At 44.9% G+C, this 23,400-nt stretch overlaps 1 protein-coding gene across 7 annotated transcripts in view; it reads left to right on the top strand.

Annotated features, from left to right (window-relative positions):
• LOC128329274 (leucine-rich repeat-containing protein 37A2-like) overlaps positions 1–23,400 on the top strand; it is a 49,105-nt gene that overhangs the window by 5,569 nt on the left and 20,136 nt on the right. For 3 of the 7 annotated variants that reach the window (XM_053260160.1, XM_053260158.1, XM_053260156.1), the window contains exons 4-11: positions 802–882; positions 5,530–5,601; positions 6,429–6,503; positions 7,980–8,098; positions 12,617–12,817; positions 14,171–14,371; positions 15,725–16,788; positions 19,545–19,652. In XM_053260160.1, the coding sequence (XP_053116135.1) occupies positions 802–882; positions 5,530–5,601; positions 6,429–6,503; positions 7,980–8,098; positions 12,617–12,817; positions 14,171–14,371; positions 15,725–16,788; positions 19,545–19,652 (1,921 nt within the window). Of the gene's footprint in view, positions 1–801; positions 883–5,529; positions 5,602–6,428; positions 6,504–7,979; positions 8,099–12,616; positions 12,818–14,170; positions 14,372–15,724; positions 16,789–19,544; positions 19,653–20,100; positions 20,250–23,400 lie in introns of all 7 variants that reach the window. The other 4 variants (XM_053260154.1, XM_053260153.1, XM_053260155.1 and 1 more) reach the window with 3 other exon arrangements.

Genomic DNA, 23,400 nt, shown 5'->3' with positions numbered 1-23,400 from the left:
AATTTTATTTTATTTGTATATTTATATCTCGCTCTTTCCCTAAGAAGCCCAGAGCAGTATACATGGTAATGTTTATCCTCCCAACAACCCTGTGAGGTAGGTTAGACTGAGGGAAAAGTGACTGGCCCAGAATCACCCAGTGAGTTTCATGGCTGAACAGGGATTTGAACCCAGGTCCCTCCAGTCCGAGTCCAGGGCTTTAACCACTGCACTACACTGGCTCTCCCACTTCACTGCTTTAATCTTGTGGTTTTTTTTTTTTTTTTCCCTGCTGTGTTTAAATTGTTTTATTCATTGTAACTGCTGCCTTGAAAACATCTTTTTGTGGAAGATGTTATACATTTAACTAACGAACTACTCTTAGTGCCAGAGCTGAGCCCTGGGGAATGGGAAGTCATACCAAAGTGTTGCTGAGCATCTGTAGAAGGCAGGGCTTCCCGTGAGCCCAAGATTGCCAGAGTCCGAGAGCCTGGCTTCCAGGCCAGCTTAAACAATGGCCCTCTTCTTCATCTTAGAAATAGGCACTGGAGCTTCAGACAGGAGATGAATGAGCACGACTAGCTGAGGGAGTTAGGAAAGGGTCTTTGGACAGAAGAGTTGAGAAGGCCAGCTGCCCCACTGGAAAGGACACCACCCTCATACTTTGCTGCAGGGGCTTCATGTAGCAATTTGACCTCTACCATCAGACAGGAATATCAAAGGAAAGATAGTTTTTCCTATCCCATCTACCTTTTAAAAAATATTAAAATGTAATGCTTATTTTGTACACTGCAAAATCCTGTGCACAATGCTTGTTTCCAGAGACCTCAGCGGCAATCTTATTGAGAAGCTCACTCCTGGGGCATTCGAGGCCCGGCATGGAATGCAGTTTTTGCTCAAGATGTAAGTGAATGCAAATGTGAAAATAGCCAATCTGTTAAATAAGGTACTTTGTTGGACCCCAGGTAGGGTTCACCCCCTCCCCCCAACTCTCTTGAATGGCAGAGTTCAACCCTAGAAGATGTAGCATATGGCTCTATCTATCTATCTATCTATCTATCTATCTATCTATCATATTTTTATACTGCCTGATATGTATCTCTCCCGGTGTACAGCGATGAGATAGATAGGTAGAGATATGTAAATCTCTAGGCGGTGTATAATGAAAAGAGGGCCTCTGAACTTGTGCGGAGAGCAGCTCTCTTGCCACTCAGTAACCACAGTCTGCCTGGATATATGGGAGGTTAAAGAAAAGGGTTTTTCAGTCAGAAGCTACAGCTTTGAAGGAGGCTTCCTCCAGTGCTTCTCTCTTTTGAGAAGTTATTAACCGCTGATGCCAGGGCTGGAAACCTAGGCTCGAAAATGATGCGTCAAAACCTGCGATGTGGGTATGTAGGCATCAGCTCAGAAGGAAATTGACTAAGCATCTGGCCCAGGGATGTAGCCACCATTGGACAAGGAGAGACCAATGTCCCTGTGCCACTGTGTCTGGGGCCACCACGGTGTCCCCCACCCCCTCTTACACCTAGCCAGTGAATGAAGCTCTCGTTCCGAGCGAGGGAGAGCGGAAGAAAGCATCCATTTGGCGAACAAAGTGCTGGCTGGGAGCAGAGAAGGCACCGCATGTCCCCCCTAGCCACATGCCCCCCCTCCCAGAGCTAGCATGTTCCCTGTGTCGGTGTGCATCTGACGCTGATACAGGGGGCATGGCTGGAACATGTGCAAGGGCAGCAGCCTGTCCCCGAGCCACCAGCAAGCCTCCAGCTCGAGTGATCTGGCCAACACTGATCAAATCTAGGGAGGATGTAGCTCATAAAAGGCTCTTGCCTGTCTGTGGGCCTGTGTGGTGTGCCTGGCGGGCTTTCAGTCCTCAAAAGTCACTAGCTCACAAACACATTGCTGGTCCACCTACCCACACACACCTTGGGCTAAACCACATGACGCGGCAGGAAAATGACTTGACTAGCAAGCCCTCCTGTCTTCTACCAAAGACGAGCACAGGGCTCTGTGGCCGCCAGGAGTCAACACCGACTCAACAGCACAGTTGACATGTTTGTTTGGTCCTGGGGTGTTTGCTTTTTATTATCTAATGAGCACCTGGGAGTGGGAGTGGGGCTGGTCTAGAAATGGATCATTACGTTGGGGGTGGGGGGGGGGCTTCTAACCCTTTAGCCCCACTACAGTCCCAATCTGGATTGGGCTATACACACACAAACACACACATGGGATTTGCCTCCCAGTGTCTCTGAAGATACCGAGGAGAGACGGTTGATCTGCACAGTGCATCTAATTGGGGCACGACAACATACTGTATCTTGGACTAGCCTGCCATTTGTAACCTGCTGGCAGTGGTGGATTAACACATAGGCAAAGAAGGCACTTGCCTACAGGGCAAATTTTGAGGAGTAGCATTACTCCTCAAGTGACATTACTCTGCCACTTGCATTTGGGGGGCAGGGGAAAGTTGAATCTACTTTGAAAACTTGTTATACCGCCGCTGTCCGAAGGCAGCGAGAGCTCCTAGTGGGCCCGCCTGCCTCCCAAATCACGACAGGTCATCAGGCCGTCTTCGTACATGCATGTGGCAGGATGGTGGTGGAGATGGCGGTGAGAGCTCCTCCCACAGGCCCACCTACCTCTCAAATGACAGGTCGGGTTTGGGGGCCTCTCTGCACACATGCACACAAGGCCTGAAATGGGCTGAAAACATTTTAAAAGTAGATTTAATCCTACCCCCCAAGCCCTTTACTTGTAAAGGGGAACCCTTCTTGGGACGGAAAATCTATGGTCCCCTATGGGCGGCAAATAGCTTCATCCGCCCCCAGCCCAGATGACTTAAATGGACCTCTCAGTTAAATGAACGTGTTACTAACCACTTAAAGACTGAGGCTTGCATGCAATACCGTGCTAAGATGACAGATGCTACAGATAGTCCTATTTTAATGGAAAATTATAATAATCTAGTATGCTCTTTTTACCCAATTTTAACTGCTAACAATTCTAAAAACACTAAGCCCCGTGCTGGATTTTCCCAGCCGTGGTTTGATTACGAATGCCGTGCAGCAAAAACGGATCTTATTAACTCTTACAATCTTTATCGATCTAACTCTAATCAGGTCACTTCTCAAGATCTGATTGTTAAAAAAAGATTTTATAAAATTTTACTTGCAAAAAAAAAAAAGGGAGGCCAAAAGGCTAGATTGGCAGCGTCTTATCTGTGCCGCACAGGCTAAAAACGTGTCTTTGTTTTGGTCTTTGGTATCATTCTCTTCTAAATTCAGACCTTCCCCGCCATCTTTTTATATACCTGTTGGAGAATGGACTGAATATTTCTGTGCTCTATATGCTAGAGAGGGAGCAACTACAACATTTTTACAAATAGAACAGGAACTGGACCCTAACTTATTAGCTGAGTGGACCCCAGTAACATGTACAGAGATTGCTTCAATAGTGAATCAGTTTAAAACTGGTAAGGCCCCCGGCTCAGATAATTTGCCGGTAGAGGCCATCAAGAATAATATGGATTGGTGGCTGCCGGTATTAGCCTCTCTGTTTACAGCAATTGATCAGACGACCTCGCCCCCTAGTGAATGGGGATTGGCAATTGTAATTCCTATATATAAGAGAGGCCAAAGACATTTGCCATCTAATTATCGCCCTATCAGCCTTCTTAATGTTATTGGCAAAATGTATGCATTTCACCTACTTAATAAATTCCAGGATTGGATGGACAAAGAGCAGGTGCTGGCTGATGAGCAGGCAGGCTTTAGGGCCAATCATTCTACTATTGAGCATGCTTTAGTCTTACAACATCTAGCGGAGAAATATTCTAATCTACCCCATTCCACTCTTTTTGCTGCCTTTGTGGATTTTAAATCAGCATTCGACTCCATATCCAGAGATAAATTATGGGAGAGACTGTTTAACTCCTCTATTGATCGACGTCTGCTACTTTTAATATATAAACTTCACAAGAACTCACGTCTGAAGGTTCGATGTAGCTCAGCTGGAATCCTCACTAAAGTAATTCCTACCTTTCGAGGAGTGAGGCAAGGCTGTATACTTGCCCCAGCTCTTTTCAATTATTATATTAACCCCATTGTGGATATGATTACTAATCCATCTTTCCATCCACCTAAATTGGCCAGTAGACAGGTTAATATTTTGCTTGATGCAGATGATGCAGTAATTTTATCTCGGACTCCTGTCGGCCTCCGTAGAGCGCTTTGCTCTCTGGCTAATTTTTGCCATGAATACGCTCTGGAAATCAATTCTAGCAAGACCAAAATTATGGCCTTTGCTAAACACCCAAAGACCTTGAAATGGTCTTTGGCTGGACATAAACTAGAACAGGTTAAGACCTTTAAATATCTAGGGGTTGTTTTCCAGGCCTCTACAAAACGCCAAGCACATCTGCAATATGTTACCCAAAATGCACGTAAATCGGCATTGGCCATCCAATCATATTTCCACCAAGATGGGGCTCAATTTGTACCAGCTGCCCTTAAGTTATTTACAGCTAAAGCCTGATCTCGGTTGCTTTATGGGTCGCAGTTGGGCCCATGTACTAACTGCACTCCACTAGAGATAGTTCAGACAAACTTTCTGAGATCTATTCTACAGATCCCTAGATGTGTTCCCAATGTAATATTGAGGATGGAAACTGGCATGCCTAAGATGGAAGCCCGGATGTGGTTTTCCATTCTCAGCTTCTGGTTGAGATTGTCTTTCTTTTCTACAGGCCTTGCTCACTTAATTTTTATTGATAAATTTAATTCTAGCTGGAAGCAGTCAATATCTCGCCAAATAAGTTTATATGGCTTTAGCATGGATGGTCTATTAGAAATGGGTTTTTGTCAAGCGTGACTGATATTAAAGCAGCGGATCTATGATATGGAAATGCAGACTGATCAATCTTTAATTCTAAAGAAGTTTTCCTAGGTTTACAAATGTATAATACTAAACCTGCGAATTACCTGGGTAAGATTACTATCACTAAATATCGCAGGATGTTTACATTGGCCAGATTTAATGTGCTACCTTCAGCTGAATTAGAAGGTAAATTTAGAGGGATCCCAAAAGAACAAAGACTATGTCCTTGTGGCTCTGGAGAACAGGAGTCTATCTTTCATATCTTACTCCGCTGTCTTTTTTATAGGGACTTATGAACTTGTTATATTTCCTCCTTACTGACTGATTTCCCAGGGCATACAGATGCATTTTACGTCAACTATCTGCTCTCAGATCAGAAGGAGGAAGTAACATTTAAAGTTGCTAAGTTCTGTGAGGCAGCTAAGAAGGCTAGAAAACAGATGGTAAATCAGATTATGCTAACGGGAAATTGCTGATTAGGATGAGTCCATGATCCTGATTATATTATGTATATATTATTACTATATTACGTGTATTATTATGTAAGTAAATTTTGGTCTATGACCGTAAATAAACATGACTTGACTTGGCTTGGCTTCATCCGCCCCTGCCTCCTGGAGCTCCTTCCCGCATTTTGCTAAGCTTGTAACCAATGGGTCTAATTCCTCCCCACTGCAGGGTTCTCAACCATCATCCGCTGAAAGTCATTGATGATGCCAGTTTTTACAGGCTTCCCTCACTGAAGCTTCTGTAAGTACCAGAAATGAATTAGTTATTACCATGATCACTGATTTTTCTGCATCTTGGACAGACACTCCTCTTCAGGGCCACTGTGTGGTCCAGAAGAACTCATCAGACCTTTCCCATATTTTTTTTTGTCATGGTAAAATCTGAGGGTACATTTCTGACTATGTGAAAGTGCCTCTGAGTATATGCAGGGTATACGGCACATCCCTGTATCCTGTTTTTAATGTAGGGCTTCAACTCTAAAATGTATGAAATAGTAATAATAATAATAATAATAATAATAATAATAATAATAATAATAATATAATAAATAAATAAATAAATAAATAAATAAAGAGAGTTTCTTGAAGTATGTGCAGATTGCCAAATTTGTTTTCAGCCAAGATTTTGTGCCTGGAATATAAGAATTAATGATAATGAATTAAGCTCCTTTGATCATGTGCAGGCTGCTTTTGTATCATCACCAAATAAATTAGATCAGCCCTCATGCATTTGGTACTGGAGGTCCAGCTTGCTGGTCGGAGGCATGATTTCAGGGCAGGCTGAAGCTGGTTACTCAGTGGTGAAGGAAATACACCCTGCATGTGCTTTGAAGCACTCTTTTCTTTAGTACTGTTGAATAAACAGTACTCCAGAGCTAAGCCATGATGCTTTCTCCCTTTTCCATTCTGCCTGATGTGGAATTGTGTGGTTTGAAAGCAGCAAACCCAACAAGCTTCAAGAAATTGGGTCTCCCTAGACATTACTTCTGCTACACCACACTGGCTTTCTCTGTTGGATCTCATGATATCTGGCATTGGCATTGCAAAAACTCTCTGTCCTTATTTCAGAAACCTTAGTTCTACAGAAATGACCCCAAAGATATTAGAGGACCTGCTCCAGACCTCCCAGCAATTGAAGACTCTGTAAGTACTATCTACACCCTTTCCCTTTTGCTGGTTGCCAAACAAGAAAAGAAAAGAGACAACTGGAAACAGGGAGTCAGCCTTGCTCTAACCCACTCCTCCTCCTCCTCCTCCTCCTCCTCAGCCCTCCAAGTAGGTAGATAGGGGCAACTTCAGAGGCTGTAGTTTTTCCTGCGAGGAGGACGGTTTACCAATACTCACACTGCTACCAAGTTGCTAGCCAATCCACACTTCTTGCCCAACATGTTATCAAGTTTTGCTGTGGGAATGGAAGTCATGCTAGAGTGGTAGTTTAGGGAACAGGCATTCCTCAGAAACTTGACAGGGGCTTCTCAGCGAGTTGGTCAGAAGTGACAGACAAGCTTCCCTTAAGCCGGGGGTATAGTGAAGGGGGGGACGCACAGGGACGGAGCACAGGTACTTCTTACTTGGCTTCTCTGACTGTTGGGGTGTGCATGGCCATGGGGGCTGTCATGGAGAGTGCCTCCACTTCTGAATTTGCAATGACATCACTGCCTGAAGCTTGTCTACCACTACCAAACTTCCCCCTGAAATATGGAGCTACAGGACTGTTGGGTGTGTTCTAAGCTGTACGCTCAGTTTGTGTGGACCAATGGTGAGGGCAACAGCCCTGGCCAGCACCCTGTGTGGGTTGAAGGAGTGCAGGAACATTCCCCAGAATCCTCTGCAACACAGAGATGTTGTGTGGCAGATATGCAGGGAGTCTGCAGGAGACAAAAACCCAGAAAAGATTCCCTGATGGTAAAAAGTTTGAAAACCACTTAGCTAAAGTAATGAGTATCTTTGGGCATCATGTTGAGACATCTCCCAGTTGTGTCTTCTCCGGAAATATCTCTTCATTAAAAAAGGGTTCCTTCCTTCTTCTCCTTCACAGGCTGTGTGCTTTCCCTCACCAGCACTCAAACACAAATGGAGTGGGGCCATAGCTTAATGACAGAGCTTTGCACATGCAGGGTCCCAGATTCACTCTCTGGCATTTCCAGTTAAAATCATCTCAGGGAACAGAGCTAGGATAGACCTCCATCTGAAGCACTGAAAAACCATTGCCAGTTAGAGTTAGAAAGCACTGGACTCAAGAGGCCAAGGATTTGCCACAGTATAAAGCAGCTTCGTACTTCTTCGGCAAGAAATCATTTCATCAGAAATTATTATCCCTCACAGCAAAGGGAGAATATGATCTCCCTCACAGCAAAGGGAGGAAGATAATATCTCCCTCACAGCAAAGTCAGCTCAACCTTCATCAGTATATGGAGATGGGAATATCCCTTCATAGGGTAGTTTTGAGTTAGAAACATTTTCTGAAGAGATGTGGGGGATATGTGGAGAGGCCCAAAAGTGTGGGTTGGCATGGCACCCTCTTGGAAGGACTGGATTTGTTGTGGGGGTTGCCAGTTACTGTCCTCTCTGCAAGACATGCCAAGAGACTGTGAGGAGTTCTGTCTTTTTCCTCCACAGCATCTTGCCTAACAAGATATTCTGCTGTCTTTGCCGTATGAAGGATGACATTGAAGTTTTGTCTGATACGATAAAGTTGGACTGCACCGACACATGTACCACAAACGAAACTCTCTGCGGTAGGCCTGCGGTAGTTTATGAAATTCTGTATTGTTTTGAATATTAAAGAGCATTTCACAATTTTCCCTCTAAGCAGGGAAAAAATGTTGCAAAATGAGCTCATCGGCAGAATGTACTAAGAAAGAACACCTCAAATGGCAATGACCCAAACTGCACAAAAATCAAAGTAGGTCTGCAAATGTCTCTTTTTGGAGATGAAATAATTTTTGGACCTTTGCTTTGATTTCTGGAGTCCTTCCCTTGGCCCAAAATATGTATCCTTCCTCCATGATTCTAAGTTGGGCAGAGTGACCTCTGAGAGTGTAAGGGCAATACTTTCTAGAGGCCCTTACTATCCTTTTCTGGGCGGGGGGGGGGGGTTTGCGGGAGTTAGCTGCCTGGGACTCTAATTATTTTTCAGCTTCGATTGCCAAACCAGTAAGAGAGCAAGAGCAAGAATGCAAACCAAACCAGCCATCAGTTTCAAGCTGCAGGTTCAAATTCAAACCAAACGGGGTGGTTCTATTCGAACCAGTTCAAACCAGTTTGAACTGGTTTGTAACTCCAAAAGTGGGTGGGGTGGTATCTGGCACCCATGGGTACCTAGCCTCCAAACTCCAAAGCAATCGGACACTCGTATGATTTTTTAATGAATTTTTGAATTTTATTTTTATTTTTTCTCATAGGGTACAAAAGAGTAGGTGAAAAGATGAGGTTGCTCCTTCTACAAACAGCTGCCTCTATTGCAGGGCTGCTCTACTTTGGCCCTCCTCCAGGTGTTGGCCTACAACTCCCATAATCTCTGGCTATTGACCACTGTGGCTGGGGATTATGGGAGTTGTAGTCCAAAACAGCTGGGGGCCTAAATTGAGCAGGCCTGCTCTATGGGCATCTCTGGGTTTTCTCTCTAGACAACATGTGGCGGGCATTGGGTCCAGCAAGCCCAATCTTCCCCACTGCCCCACCCAACAGAGGGTAGGCAAGTGGGTAGAATTTGGTAGCTTGCATTCTCTCTAAGGGCAGTGCCAGTAGTCCAATCCTTCTCACCATCAGAGAGAGAGAGAGAGAGAGAGAGAGAGAGAGAGAGAGGGAGAGAGCCACCTGCCATCTCTTTCCCAGTTGCTCATTCTGTCTCTCAACAGCATAGTGGGGAAGATGGTTTTCTCTCTGGGTAGAGAGAGGGCAGGACAGTGGTCAAAGAAATCAGAGAGACCAGGGGTAGGGGTGTGCACAAAACCAATTTGCCCGGTTTGGTTCGAATTCGAACCAGGTTTGAACCAGGAGGGGGAGGTTCGGTTTTGGTTTTGCTTGAACCTCCCCCAGTTCAGTTTGAATTTGAACCATTTTGAACTGTTTTGAACTGGTTCAAACCTCCAAAAGAGGGTGGGGTGGTATCTGGCACCCATGGAGACCTGCCACCCAAACCCCAAAGCAATCGGACATTCGTGCGATTTTTAATGAATTTTTGAATTTTATTTTTACTTTTTTCTCTTAGGGTATAATGGGACTCGAACCAAACCATTATTCCCCATTGTGGAGCACCCATGGGTTCCAAAAACCACCCAAACCCCAAAGCAATCGGACACTCCTACGATTTTTTATGAATATTTGAAATATATACATCCCCCCCCCATCTCTTTCTTTAGCCTCATTTAAGATTTCTTTACTTCATGAGCTGAGCTTCAGTGAGGAGGGGCATTTTAAAATCTTGTCTCTGGGCCCACTCCAACCTTGCTACACCCCTGGTTAAAGAGCATTTCACAATTTTCCCTCTAAGCAGAAAAAGAAATGTTGCAAAATGAGCTCATTGGCAGAATGTACTAATAAAAAACACCTCACATGGCAATGACCATAACTGCATAAAATTCAAAGCAGATCTGCGAATGTCTCCTTTTGGAGATAAAATAATTTTTGGACCTTTACAGGTCTGCTTTGATTTCTGGAGTTCTTCCCTTGGTAAAAAATATGTATCCTTCCTCCTTGTGTTTTGTGCAGAGTGACCTCTGAAAGTGTAAGGGCAATACTTTCTAGAGGCCCTTACTATCCTTTTCTGGGGGGTGTCAGCTGCCTGGGACTCTAATTATTTTTCAGCTTCGATTGCCAAACCAGTAATCGTACTCCAGAGAGCAAGAGTAAGTTGTTATTAAAACAAGCAAACAAACTTGTTAATACTTACTGAAGAACTGAAGGGTGAACAGATATTAGGGCAGCTCACATGATCACTCCTTGGGTCAGAGAAGCAACCTATCTATAATCTGTAACCTTCCACGCTCCCACTTACTGATCATGTGTCATTAAAAAACAAGGTGTGGGGTGAGGAGTGATAATCTGCTAAGCGATATCTGGGCAGGAGAGCTTCATCCTAACCAGCAGGTGTAACGTAAACGTAAAGTTGCTCCGTTGAGTCAGTGTTGACTCCTGGAGACCTCAGAGCCGTGTGGTTTTCTTTGGTAGAATACAGGAGGGGTTTACCAGGGCCATCTCTCATGCAGGATGAAATGATGCCTTTCAGCATCTTCCTATATCGCTGCTGTCTGGTCTGCTGTCAAGGCACATGTTTCTTTGCTGCTCAGTATCCCCATGCATGTTCTACCTCTGTCCACATTGGCCATGCTGCTTGATTCAGCAGTCACATGCGTATTGCTTTTGTTGGACCAGGATCCATGAAACTACAGCCCTGGGTCCCCTGGTCTCTCTGGTTCCTTGGACGACACTCCTGTTCTCTCTTTTCCCGGAGAGAAAACCGTCTTCCCCACTATGCTGTTGAGAGACAGAATGAGCAATTGGGGAAGAGATGGCAGATGGCTCTCTCTCTCTCTCTCTCTCTCTCTCTCTCTCTCTCTCTCTCTCTCTCTCTCTCTCTCTCTCTCCATTGTGTTAATATAGCTACAAGGCTCTTTGTTGTGATTTTGCCAGTAACACTTATAGATTTTCAAACAGCTAGAAACTTCCTTTAAAACAAATAAAGCTGAGATTTATGCTGCTTCCAGCAGCAATAAATGGTACACGTTTAAGTGGATTCTTACTGACACTACACATACTCCCATAGGTTTCCATGCTGCTTCTTAGTAGCTGCTTCTTATTCTCAGGCCACACACTGCTCACAGACCTTGTGCTATTTTCTCAGCACCACCTGTTGGCCAGCTCTTGCATTCCGTTCTTTTACAATGTGGTGACTGAAAGCATTGGCTGGCAGGTGCTGCTGAGAAAATAGAGCAAGGTCTTTGATCAGTGTGTAGTCAGAGAATAAGATCTTCATAGAAAGCAGTTTAGAAGCTATTGGGAACATTTGTACTATCAGTAAGAACCCACTCTGAACTTATGCAGAAGCTTTCAGCTTCACAGAGTTGATTGTGTCTGAAAAGTACCTTATATGCACACTAAGACTGCAACCTGGACATTCTCACAGAAGGCATCTTTCTTGGAATTTGGGGGTCACTAAGCGGGGTGCAGAAACAAGCACACAGAGATCACAAAGCAAGGACATAGATGCAAGCAGTAATGGATGTACAGTAACTTTGCCCCCAAAGCAAAACATCATCCTGAAACCAAAAACTGCTTTTCTCCAGAATCCTCTTAGGATTTCTGCCAGCCAGCTCCAAACTCCAGCCATGGTGGGAGGGGGGCATAGCTTGGTGGGAGGGCACATGGCTTACATGCAAGAGGTTCAGTTCCTGTCTTCTCCAGTTAGAAGATCTTAGATCAGGCCTGCTCAACTTCGGCCCTCCTGCAGTAGTAGTTGGCCTACTACTCCCATAACCCCTGGCTATTGGCCACTGTAATGGGGGATTATGGGAGCTGTAGTTCAAAAGCAGCAAGGGGGCCAAAACTGAGCAGGCCTGACTTAGATGGTACGTCTCGGAAAGTGCGGTTTGCTTGAGATCTTGAAAATCTGTTAATCAGAGTACTCAGTACTGGGCTAAATAGACCAGTGGTCTCAACTCCATATGAGGCAGCCGCCTTCATATATTCATAATGTTTCCAGCTCTCCTTGTACCCTAAATCCCACCGCCACTTTGACCAGGCAAACGAGTTCCACAGCTTCTTCCTCCCTTGCAGATCGGTTGACCATCCAAAAATCCAGGATGATTTGCTGCACTGACTAGCTGACACATAGAGCAAAGCTGCCCCAGTGCAGCAAGAAAGCAGCCTAAGGGAACTTCTCAACTAACCGTAGTGGGGAAACTGCAGTTTTTGATGTCTTCCCCTGGAAGCCCTCTGTGCCAGTTGAAAACATGTCCCTGAGGGCTGTGCAATTATCAGGGACATATTTCTGGGTGTCACAGAGGACTTCCTGAGGAAGGGGGAGGGGCATCAAAAATTGCAATTCCCTGCTGCACCGATGCAATTTGTTTGGAAATCCTGCTAGTTTGTTTTCTTGCTAACTGTTGCATCCTTGCTCTGCATGTAATTGACAGGATGATATGCAATAATACATTTGTCCCTTTACAACTTCTCTTCTTGCAACGTGCTAATCTGAGCATCAAGTGCCTCTGGACTTTGGATGATAATGTTTCTTTCTTCTTTTTTCTGAGCAGAGAAAGATGAGGCTTTGAACAGGATGCAAAAAGAAGTAATGAAGGCATTGGAAATCAGGAAGCTGAATGCCAGCAGTACACTGAACATTGTGCCTGAGAAACCTTTACACAGCAACATAACAATGAAGGTCACCGTGAGGCAGAGAAACACCAATTTAGGTGAACTCAACCCACACCTTTTGAAATCGGTCCAGGAATTAGGTAAGCTGAAACCTGAAGAAGTCCTGCAAATCAAGTGGAATGACACGTCTGAACTGAAAAAGCTGTGCATGCTGGTCAATTTCCTACAGATGGCACTCAGAGAACAAGTTACAGAAGATAAAAGGGGCAGGCAAGGGGGACCTCGCCAAGTAGCACACCGGTCTGCTTGGAAGCGGTCTCTTATGCAGTCCACAACTAGCTTCCCCTTGTTGACAGCTTCCATCATGGTGGATAATGACGCTGCTGACTTGACTGGCCAAGTACTTATCATTCCGAAACATGTCAATGAGTCAAGCCAGCATAGATGCAAGCAGTGCTGGATGTACAGTAACTTTGCCCCCAAAGCAAAACATCATCCTGAAACCAAAAACTGCTTTTCTCCAGAATCCTCTTAGGATCTCTGCCAGCCAGCTCCAAACTCCAGCCATGGTGGCAGGGGGGCATAGCTTGGTGGGAGGGCACATGGCTTATATGCAAGAGGTTCAGTTCCTATCTTCTCCAGTTAGAAGATCTTAGATCAGGCCTGCTCAACTTTGGCCCTCCTGCAGTAGTAGTTGGCCTACTACTCCCATAACCCCTGGCTATTGGCCACTGTAATGGGGGATTATGGGAGCTGTAGTTCAAAAACAGTAAGGGGGCCAAAACTGAGCAGGCCTGACTTAGATGGTACGTCTCAGAAAGTGCGGTTTGCTTGAGATCTTGAAAATCTGTTAATCAGAGTACTCAGTACTGGGCTAAATAGACCAGTGGTCTCAATTCCATATGTGGCAGCCGCCTTCATATATTCATAATGTTTCCAGCTCTCCTTGTACCCTAAATCCCACCGCCACTTACACCAGGCAAACAAGTTCCACAGCTTCTTCCTCCCTTGCAGATCGGTTGACCATCCAAAAATCCAGGATGATTTGCTGCACTGACTAGCTGACACATAGAGCAAAGCTGCCCCAGTGCAGCAAGAAAGCAGCCTAAGAGAACTTCTCAACTAACCGTAGTGGGGAAACTGCAGTTTTTGATGTCTTCCCCTGGAAGCCCTCTATGCCAGTTGACAACATGTCCCTGAGGGCTGTGCAATTATCAGGGACATATTTCTGGGTGTCACAGAGGACTTCCTGAGGAAGGGGGAGGGGCAGCAAAAATTACAATTCCCTGCTGCACCGATTAAATTTGTTGGGAAATCCTGCTAGTTTGTTTTCTTGCTAACTATTGCATCCTTGCTCTGCATGTAATTGACAGGATGATATGCACTAATACATTTGTCCCTTTACAACTTCTCTTCTTCCAACGTGCTAATCTGAGCATCAAGTGCCTCTGGACTTTGAATGATAATGTTCCTTTCTTCTTTTTTCTGAGCAGAGAAAGATGAGGCTTTGAACAGGATGCAAAAAGAAGTCATGAAGGCATTGGAAACCAGGAAGCTGAATGCCAGCAGTACACTGAACATTGTGCCTGAGAAACTTTTACACAGCAACATAACAATGAAGGTCACCGTGAGGCAGAGAAACACCAATTTAGGTGAACTCAACCCACACCTTTTGAAATCGGTCCAGGAATTAGGTAAGCTGAAACCTAAAGAGGTCCTGCAAATCAGGTGGAATGACACGTCTGAACTGAAAAAGCTGTACTTGCTGGCCAATTTGCTACAGATGGCACTCAGAGAACAAGTAACAGAAGATAAGAGGGGCAGGCAAGGGGGACCTCGCCAAGTAGCACGCCGGTCTGCTTGGAAGCGGTCTCTTATGCAGTCCACAACTAGCTTCCCCTTGTTGACAGCTTCCATCATGGTGGATAATGACGCTGCTGACTTGACTGGCCGAGTACTTATCATTCTGAAACATGTCAATCAGTCAAGCCAGCATAGATGCAAGCAGTGCTGGATGTACAGTAACTTTGCCCCCAAAGCAAAACATCATCCTGAAACCAAAAACTGCTTTTCTCCAGAATCCTCTTAGGATCTCTGCCAGCCAGCTCCAAACTCCAGCCATGGTGGCAGGGGGGCAAAGCTTGGTGGGAGGGCACATGGCTTACATGCAAGAGGTTCAGTTCCTGTCTTCTCCAGTTAGAAGATCTTAGATCAGGCCTGCTCAACTTCGGCCCTCCTGCAGTAGTAGTTGGCCTACTACTCCCATAACCCCTGGCTATTGGCCACTGTAATGGGGGATTATGGGACCTGTAGTTCAGAAACAGCAAGGGGGCCAAAACTGAGCAGGTCTGACTTAGATGGTACGTCTCGGAAAGTGCGGTTTGCTTGAGATCTTGAAAATCTGTTAATCAGAGTACTCAGTACGGGGCTAAATAGACCAGTGGTCTCAACTCCATATGATGCAGCCGCCTTCATATATTCATAATGTTTCCAGCTCTCCTTGTACCCTAAATCCCACCGCCACTTAGACCAGGCAAATGAGTTCCACAGCTTCTTCCTCCCTTGCAGATCGGTTGACCATCCAAAAATCCAGGATGATTTGCTGCACTGACTAGCTGACACATAGAGCAAAGCTGCCCCAGTGCAGCAAGAAAGCAGCCTAAGAGAACTTCTCAACTAACCGTAGTGGGGAAACTGCAGTTTTTGATGTCTTCCCCTGGAAGCCCTCTGTGCCAGTTGAAAACATGTCCCTGAGGGCTGTGCAATTATCAAGGACATATTTCTGGGTGTCACAAAGGACTTCCTGAGGAAGGGGGAGGGGCATCAAAAACTGCAATTCCCTGCTGCACCGATGCAATTTGTTTGGAAATCCTGCTAGTTTGTTTTCTTGCTAACTGTTGCATCCTTGCTCTGCATGTAATTGACAGGATGATATGCACTAATACATTTGTCCCTTTACAACTTCTCTTCTTGCAACGTGCTAATCTGAGCATCAAGTGCCTCTGGACTTTGAATGATAATGTTCCTTTCTTCTTTTTTCTGAGCAGAGAAAGATGAGGCTTTGAACAGGATGCAAAAAGAAGTCATGAAGGCATTGGAAACCAGGAAGCTGAATGCCAGCAGTACACTGAACATTGTGCCTGAGAAACTTTTACACAGCAACAAAACAATGAAGGTCACCGTGAGGCAGAGAAACACCAATTTAGGTGAACTCAACCCACACCTTTTGAAATCGGTCCAGGAATTAGGTAAGCTGAAACCTAAAGAGGTCCTGCAAATCAAGTGGAATGACACGTCTGAACTGAAAAAGCTGTACATGCTGGCCAATTTGCTACAGATGGCACTCAGAGAACAAGTTACAGAAGATTTGATAAGTTACATTCTTATCATTCTGAAACATGTCAGGGAGTCAAGCCAGCAAGACCGCTCTCTGCATGAGGAAGAAACAGCGGCTCCCAGTACCACTACCACCACCACTACCACCACCACTACTACCACTAGCACCACTAGTCCCACTAGTCAGAGTTTGCTGCTGGAGGGTACGTCCAGCTCTTCCCAAAATGAACCTAGTGAAGGAAACTCAGAGCAGACATCAGAGAATGCACCATTAATGGCAAAGGAGGCGCTGCTCAACCAGCTCACGCGTGGAACTCAGGAAGGTGGTGTGCCCCAAATCCCAGGAGATAACGCAGAGGCACCCCAAATCCCAGGAGATGACACAGAGGCCTCCCATGAGACACACTGGGAGCATCATGAAGTGAAGACCACTGCTCGCCACAAGCTGAACATCTTGCCCACTGATGATGACTACTTGCTTCAAGGGGACCTTTTTGAAGCTGAGCTGAACAAGCGGCTATCGCCCCTTATCCCAAACACACCAGTGAGGAACCTCATATCCCACACACTCCGTATCCTCAAAATGGACTGTACAGTGTCCAGGGTCCAGTTGGCCTGTGCTACGCTAATCTCCAGAACAGGTCTCCTCATGAAACTATTCAGTGAGAGAGAAAACTTCATGGATAACTCCGCCTTGTGGAAGTCATACTTCTTGTCTATGAAGTATGTCTCCAACTTGGCCACAGGAAGTCCAAGAAAAATGGGGAAATCTGAAGTAAGAGGCAAACCTTGTCAAGCCTGAGGGGTTGTCAAGACTACTAATGGGTTGTCGGGAGCTTGGGCAACAATCAGCTGACCTGGATGTGGCTCCAAAGCTGCTCACTGGGTGTGAACAATGGGAGGCAATGGGAGTTCACCTGGCACTGGCTTCTTGAAAGCATAGAGTTAGCCTATTAAACATTTGGGGTTGTTGTTCATGCTTTATTTTAAAATTTCAATAAACGCAGTTCTGATCTAGACACTGCCTTTAAAAAGTGGTTTGGTAACTGATTCGGTCAATTTGAATTGGTTTTGAATCAATTTAAATTTATTTCATGCAGAAAATACCAAACCCTTTTTGCAGAATATATTTCATGCAGAATAATGTCAAACTCTCATGCAGAATAAGAATATCAAATTCTCACTTGTATCTGTAAAATAAGTACCATGATATCACTTGAGAAACAATGAGGTCATTCTTATGACCAGCTCTATGGGCCAGTGCAGCCCAACCTGGGTAGAGCTGCTCATGAGAAGCACCAGGATCGGTCCCAATCCCAGCAGTCCTCGACTGGGTAGTCCAGGTGAGGTAGGAGGGTGTCCATGCACCCTCCTCCCTCACCATCTGGTCATGTGGGCAGCTGGGCTGCTGACAGCTCCTTTCAGGCTGCTGGCAACCATTTTAATGATAGACACCAAGGGAAGGAACAAGCCAGCCTCTAGAGTTTCTCAATGCACAGTGCTGCTCGTGTGGTGCACTGTGGAATTCCTGGAGGGCAGGTTTTGCTTTCCCAGCCTCCAGATTGCTGCACTGCTCATTGCAGTGGCGGTCATGTGGACAGGCAGATGAATGGTGAGCCTGGGAGGGAATGGAGGTTGTGCAGGGAAAGGTAGTTGTGATCCTGCCGCTCCCGCCGCCCTCCCCATCCCCTGCCCCAGTGGGGTTGTGTGAATGATATATTTTTTACATATATATATATATATATATATATATATATATATATATATATATATATATAATCTTTTTAATGTATATTTAAAATTTTAACAGAATTTTTCATTTCTGTTAATGGTTTTTACAAACAAAATACATGGAACAGGATTAAAAGAACAGGAAAATAAAATATAAAACGCACAATTAAATAGGTTGTTTTGAACCACATTATTTAGCCACTTATGAATTATGTTAAATAATTATGTTGAATAAATAAATAAACTAGTTGCCACTTTTTGTGATAAGGGGTTTGGCTCCAGTTCAAGGCAACCAAGAGTTTAGATTTGGGTGCAGTTTTGGTACACTGAACACAATTCTGAACCCGTTTTTCAGTTTAGGTTGAGTTTTGGTTTGACTCCTTACTGGAAAATGGCTGAAAGTAGTTAGTGGGCCACTCAGCTGTGACTGGGTAGGTGCAAATTGGCTCAAGGGATTAGCATCTGTGGATATGGCCTGCAGCCAAGGGCCACAGCATGTAAAGAAGCAAGAAATCAAAGGCAAGGAGAGGCAGAGTCTGGTTGATCTGGGTTGAAAGGGACAAAGTAGAGTGGAATGAGGTTTTTGCACATACTAGAAAGCTGATAATATGGTTTTGAAGAAAACTCAAGGTGGAATGAAAGAATCCACATGGCCTGTGTGCTCTCATGCTCTCTCTCGCTCATGCGATCTCCCTTTCTCACACTCGCACATACCTCCCTTGAATGGGGGCGATTTTTGCACCTTGAACTATAAACACCTGCAAAACCTATTTGACCAAAGAAGACACTGTGCCATAAAAATGACTTTGCACAGCATGAATGACAATGGCTCAATCATACCACTTTCAGCTCTCTGGAATCAGAAATTATCCTGGATTGTAGGATTTTGTAAATGTTCAGTATTTGCTTTTGAACTTTGGTTTGAGAGGTTTTCTAAGAAGGAATGCAAATCTTAAGCCTTTTTCTTGTATACCTGTTTTTATAACATAGCAACATAGAGACTAATGGATGATGAAGAGGAACAAATTAAAATTAAACAACAGCAACGGGAAATTAGCAGAAACAGAGGAGCTCAGGTGCAGGTTACAAACTGTGGTGCTGGAGCAAAGAAGATTCTTAATTATTCGTTATGACATTTAATAAGGAAAACAGAGGCCAAAAAGTTCATTCTCTAGGGCCTGCAAACACCCTGTGGCTGCATCTGAGAGGAAGCATGTGGCTGACAGGCAGATCATGGGTGTTTCCAGATGAAGAAATATTGTGTTTGAAAATGGAGGTTCTTACCACTTCTGCATGATGCCTTCCGATGATGTCACTAACCATCACACAATTTCACAGCACCACCTGCTGGCCATTTGCTGCCAATCTGTGATGGTCTCAAAAGACTTGATTTCCGTCATAGATTGGTAGCAGATGGTCAGCAGGTCATGCTGTGAAATTGCACGATGGCCAACAAACTCGGCAGATCACCCCGTGGAGAAATTGTGTGAACTTCAGTTTTCAAATAGAGTGGTTCTCTGTTTGGCAATTCCCCATGTCTTGCATTCAGGAGAGCTCAGGTTTAATCTCTAGCATCTTAGTTAAGGCTTCAGGGCTGAGAGCAGCTGTAAAATGGAGTAGACAGTACTGGGCTGAATGGACCAATGTTTGACTTGGTATAAGACAATTGCATATGCCCATATGAGAGCAAACTCAACAGAGAGCAATACAAGTGGTGTTTTTTTATTCGGGGGTGGGGAGAAAAAGTAGAAACACAAAAAGCCCATTTTCCATTTTCCTTCTCTTTGTCCCACCTTGCAGATTGGAAGCCAGGGAATCCCAGAATATGGCTATGGCAAAAAGCTGTTGTTTGCTATTTCAGTGACTGCAGTGATAATAATCATCATTTCAGTAATTGGGCTGATTGAGGTAAGCTAATAATGCATTTTTAAGTTGGAGTTATTAACTGCCGTATCCAAGGGCTTGGGATGGGAAGCGAATGTCCCCCAAAGACACAGTCTCCTCCAGCTCACATTCACCAGAAAATTGTGATTAGCTCACATTCACCAGAAAATAAATTTGAGAAGGGGTGGATTAATAACGAGAAGCAAGAGGTGGCCAGCAGGGGGCGCAGTGAAAATTGTACCAGCAGCCTTCTTCCCATGTGACCTCCCCATCAGATCCCAGAAGAGAAAAGCAACAATCTGCAGGAGGCTCTGGATTCTCTGTAAACTCTCAGATTATATTCATTTGAAAGCTTGGTTTGTAGCATATTTTACTATCATCTAGAAAACCTCTAAATAATGGCATGATATCAGCCCCAAAGCCTGAAGTTGGTTTGTTGTGACCCATTGTCACATCCCCTTCTTCTGCTCAGTCTTCCAGTGCAGTTTCTTCAATGCTCGATAAGCCTCTTTGGCTCAAGTATATGTACCAGCTTCTGGATGAAGTACGGAAAAAGAGCATGGTGGACAAAATGCACGATGAAGAATCCTCTGAAGACGAGGATATATTCAGCTGGGCAAGGTATAAATGAAAGGAATATTCTCAGATCTGCATGGGTTGCATAACATCTCATCTTTGATTGCTCCCACACTAGCCCTTCCCTTCAGAATCACTATCTTTCATTCACTCACTTGGCGCATGAGGAGTGGCTTTATGACAATGTGGTTGATTATGATGCTCTGCCATTTCCTGGTCCTGGTGGCCACTATATGTCCTGCAATGTCTCTTCCACAATTATTTTTCAATAGAGGCTTGCCAGCTTTGAGGTGCTGATGTGGGAAGTCGCAACAGGGGACTCCTTGGGCAGTTTGGTATTGTTTTGGTCTTTAGTTTTTTAAATAAAACCTTTCTCTAATGTGCAATAAAGTTGGGAAATGGAGGACAAAACAGTGGAGTTGCTAGAGCAGATTGCGATCACTCTCTCCCATCGATCACTCTCTCCCACCATTTCCCAGAACGAGCCTGCAAATGAGCTTTTCCTGACTCCCGAACTTGTGCTGATTATAAACAGCGGCAATCTACATTAACCCTATGCCTACATATATGTAGGAGTAAATGCCATCAAACGGAATGGGACTTACTTCATTCTGAGTAGACATGCATAGGAATGGACTGAGCTTAAGATCCACTTTCATAGCCTGTGCGCTTTCCAGACGATACGCTATAACAGTGTCACTACTGTCCATTAAGTGTGCTTACGTACTGCCTGTAGTTCGACATCGTTGTCCTTCCGCTCTCAGCAAGGTGCCATTCACATTAGGGATGTGCAAACAGGTTTGGGGGTTTGCGGTTTGGGTTTGGGGGTTCGATGGTTCAACCCCTGGACCACACACCCCCAGTTCGGTTCTGCCTAGAACCAAACCACCCCAATGGTTCGGTGGTGGTTCATGAACATTTTCAAGTTTAATTTTTTTTTTTAACCTTAAAAGTGATCATTGAGGTGGTGGTGGGGATTTGTGCGCAGAGGTCAAATGCCCCCCTCGAGCCCTGTAGGTCTGTTTTTTGGCCCCTTCATGCCTTCCTAAAACGGCATGGTGGCCAAAACGTCAGCCGCCAAGCATGCCTGGCATGGCCCACAGGGGCCATTTGCTCATATATGGTGGCCATTAAAAATATATATTAAAAAAAATAGCTGCCAAAACAAAAATGGCCACCTCGCATGTGCAAATGGCCTTTGTGAGGCCATGGGCCATGCCAGGCCTCGCAGAGGCCATTTGCACATGCACATTGGCTGCCATTTTGGCTGCCACGCCATTTTAGGAAGGCCTGAACAGGCAAAAAATGGGCCTAAAAGGCCCGAGGGAGGCATCTTGAAGGCTGGAGGGGGAAGGGGGAAGCTCCACTCACCCCCCTGCCATCTCAACAATCACTTTTAAGGTTAAAAAAGAAATTAAAACTTGAAAAGGTTTCTGAATCCCCCCAGACCGAACCAAACGGGCTGCTGGTGGTGGTGGTTCGAGGGGTGCTGGACCAAACTGGCTCGGTTGGGTTTGAGGTGAGTTCAGCTTCGAAGCAAACTGGGCCAGTGGGTTTTGTGCACACCCCTAATTCACATTTCTGATGTCCAGGGGCATACCATTAATGAGGCAAAGGGAGATGAATGTCTCCTGGCCCACAGCCTCTGAGGGCCCCCCCAAGGCCAGTCCTTGACCTCTCAATTCTGCCATGCAGTATGCCTGCAAGGGAGAGCAAAGGCAGCTGCCTGCCTGACATATCTCTCCCTGCTTCCCGGCCCATGCAGCATGCTTGCGAGAGCGAGAGGGCGCTGCTGGGAGCCCGATGTGATGGAAGGAGGGAGACAAGCAAACTTCCGGCAGGCTGAGGTAGTTGAGAATAATTGTTTGAATCGCTGCTGAGCTCTGTCCTGCTGTTGGGGGAGGGAGACGGTTCTATATGCCTTCTATTGCCCAGGCTGGACCTGGAGGTGGAAGAGGACAGGAGACACCACAAAGAAGGCAAGAACAAGTAAGCCCCCACCCCACCCTGTTTTTTGGTTTGGTTTTGTTTTTGTTTTTTGCAACTTATGGAGCTTGGAGTTCAGTTTGCAAACCGTCTCTCTTCAAAGGGGAAAGGAGAAGAGTTTCATGTGTGGGGGTGTGTGGAGAATGGAGCACCCTTGTGGAAATCGGGTCTGTCTTGTGTATGTTTCCCTTTTTTGTACCAATGTCTGCTCTCTGTGCTTGCAAAACTCCTGAACTCTGCAAATGTCGTGAAAAAGCAGAAGCAGGAGGGAAGCTGGGAGAGGGGGAAAATGCCTTCCTTCCAAACACTCCATTCAGCGATGACGAGGGAAAGAGTGCAAGCCAGGAGAGAGAGGCATGAGGGAGCAGCTAAGCACTCCTGCTTTTCTGAATAGTGGGTCTCTTTCCCACCCAGCCCCCAAGTTGCATTAAAAAACAACAAAAATTCCAAGGTCTATCACATCCTCGCTCAAAAAAACCCATTACCTTGTGCGTAGGGGTTTTTTTTACATCTTTATATTGTTAGGAATTCAATTGTTTAAATATTCAAATATTCAATAGGAATTCCATTGTTTAGAGACAGAGAGAGGAGTGGATAAAGAATTATGCAGGATGTGGGAATATGTTAAATTGTGTGTTGAAATGTTTCTTCTAATGCATATTTACATGAATATACTTGTTTTATATTATTACATTATTGTGAGTTCAGTTGTTGTTTGTGCCCTCAAGAACCCAAGTGTGCCATGTTGTGTGTGTGTGTGTGTGTGTGTGTAAAGATGCTTGACTTCCCAGTCAGTTTACACAGGATTGCAGTTTTATTATAAACGTATGTCAGCACAAAATCTCAGGTGGTGTGGTTGTGTTTTGAAATAAGGGTCAAGGCTTTCAAACTGAGTCACTTGGTGACAACCCACAGACTGGAAAAACTCCGAAAGAACCACATCCAAGCACTGGTTTGCAGGATTGTATGGATGTTTTAATTGTAAACCTCCCAGAGCCATTTTGGAAGGGCAGTATAAAAGTTGAATAAATACATAATAAATAAAAATGTTAAATTAATTTGCAGTGCTCTTTAAGGCTTGTTATTTTACCATGGAAAACCTCTACTGTGAAAAGCCAATATACTAAAAATGCAGCATCAAATTTCAACAAGTTGCCTTCCCCATATTTTGCAAATTGTTTTGTTGGGTTTGAGAACAACTCCCCATCAT

This window comes from Hemicordylus capensis, chromosome 6, assembly GCF_027244095.1.
Source record: "Hemicordylus capensis ecotype Gifberg chromosome 6, rHemCap1.1.pri, whole genome shotgun sequence".
In the NCBI taxonomy this organism is placed as follows: Eukaryota; Metazoa; Chordata; class Lepidosauria; order Squamata; family Cordylidae; genus Hemicordylus; species Hemicordylus capensis.
The sequence above is the reverse complement of the archived record's forward strand: the minus strand, read 5'-3'. Positions and strand labels throughout refer to the sequence as shown.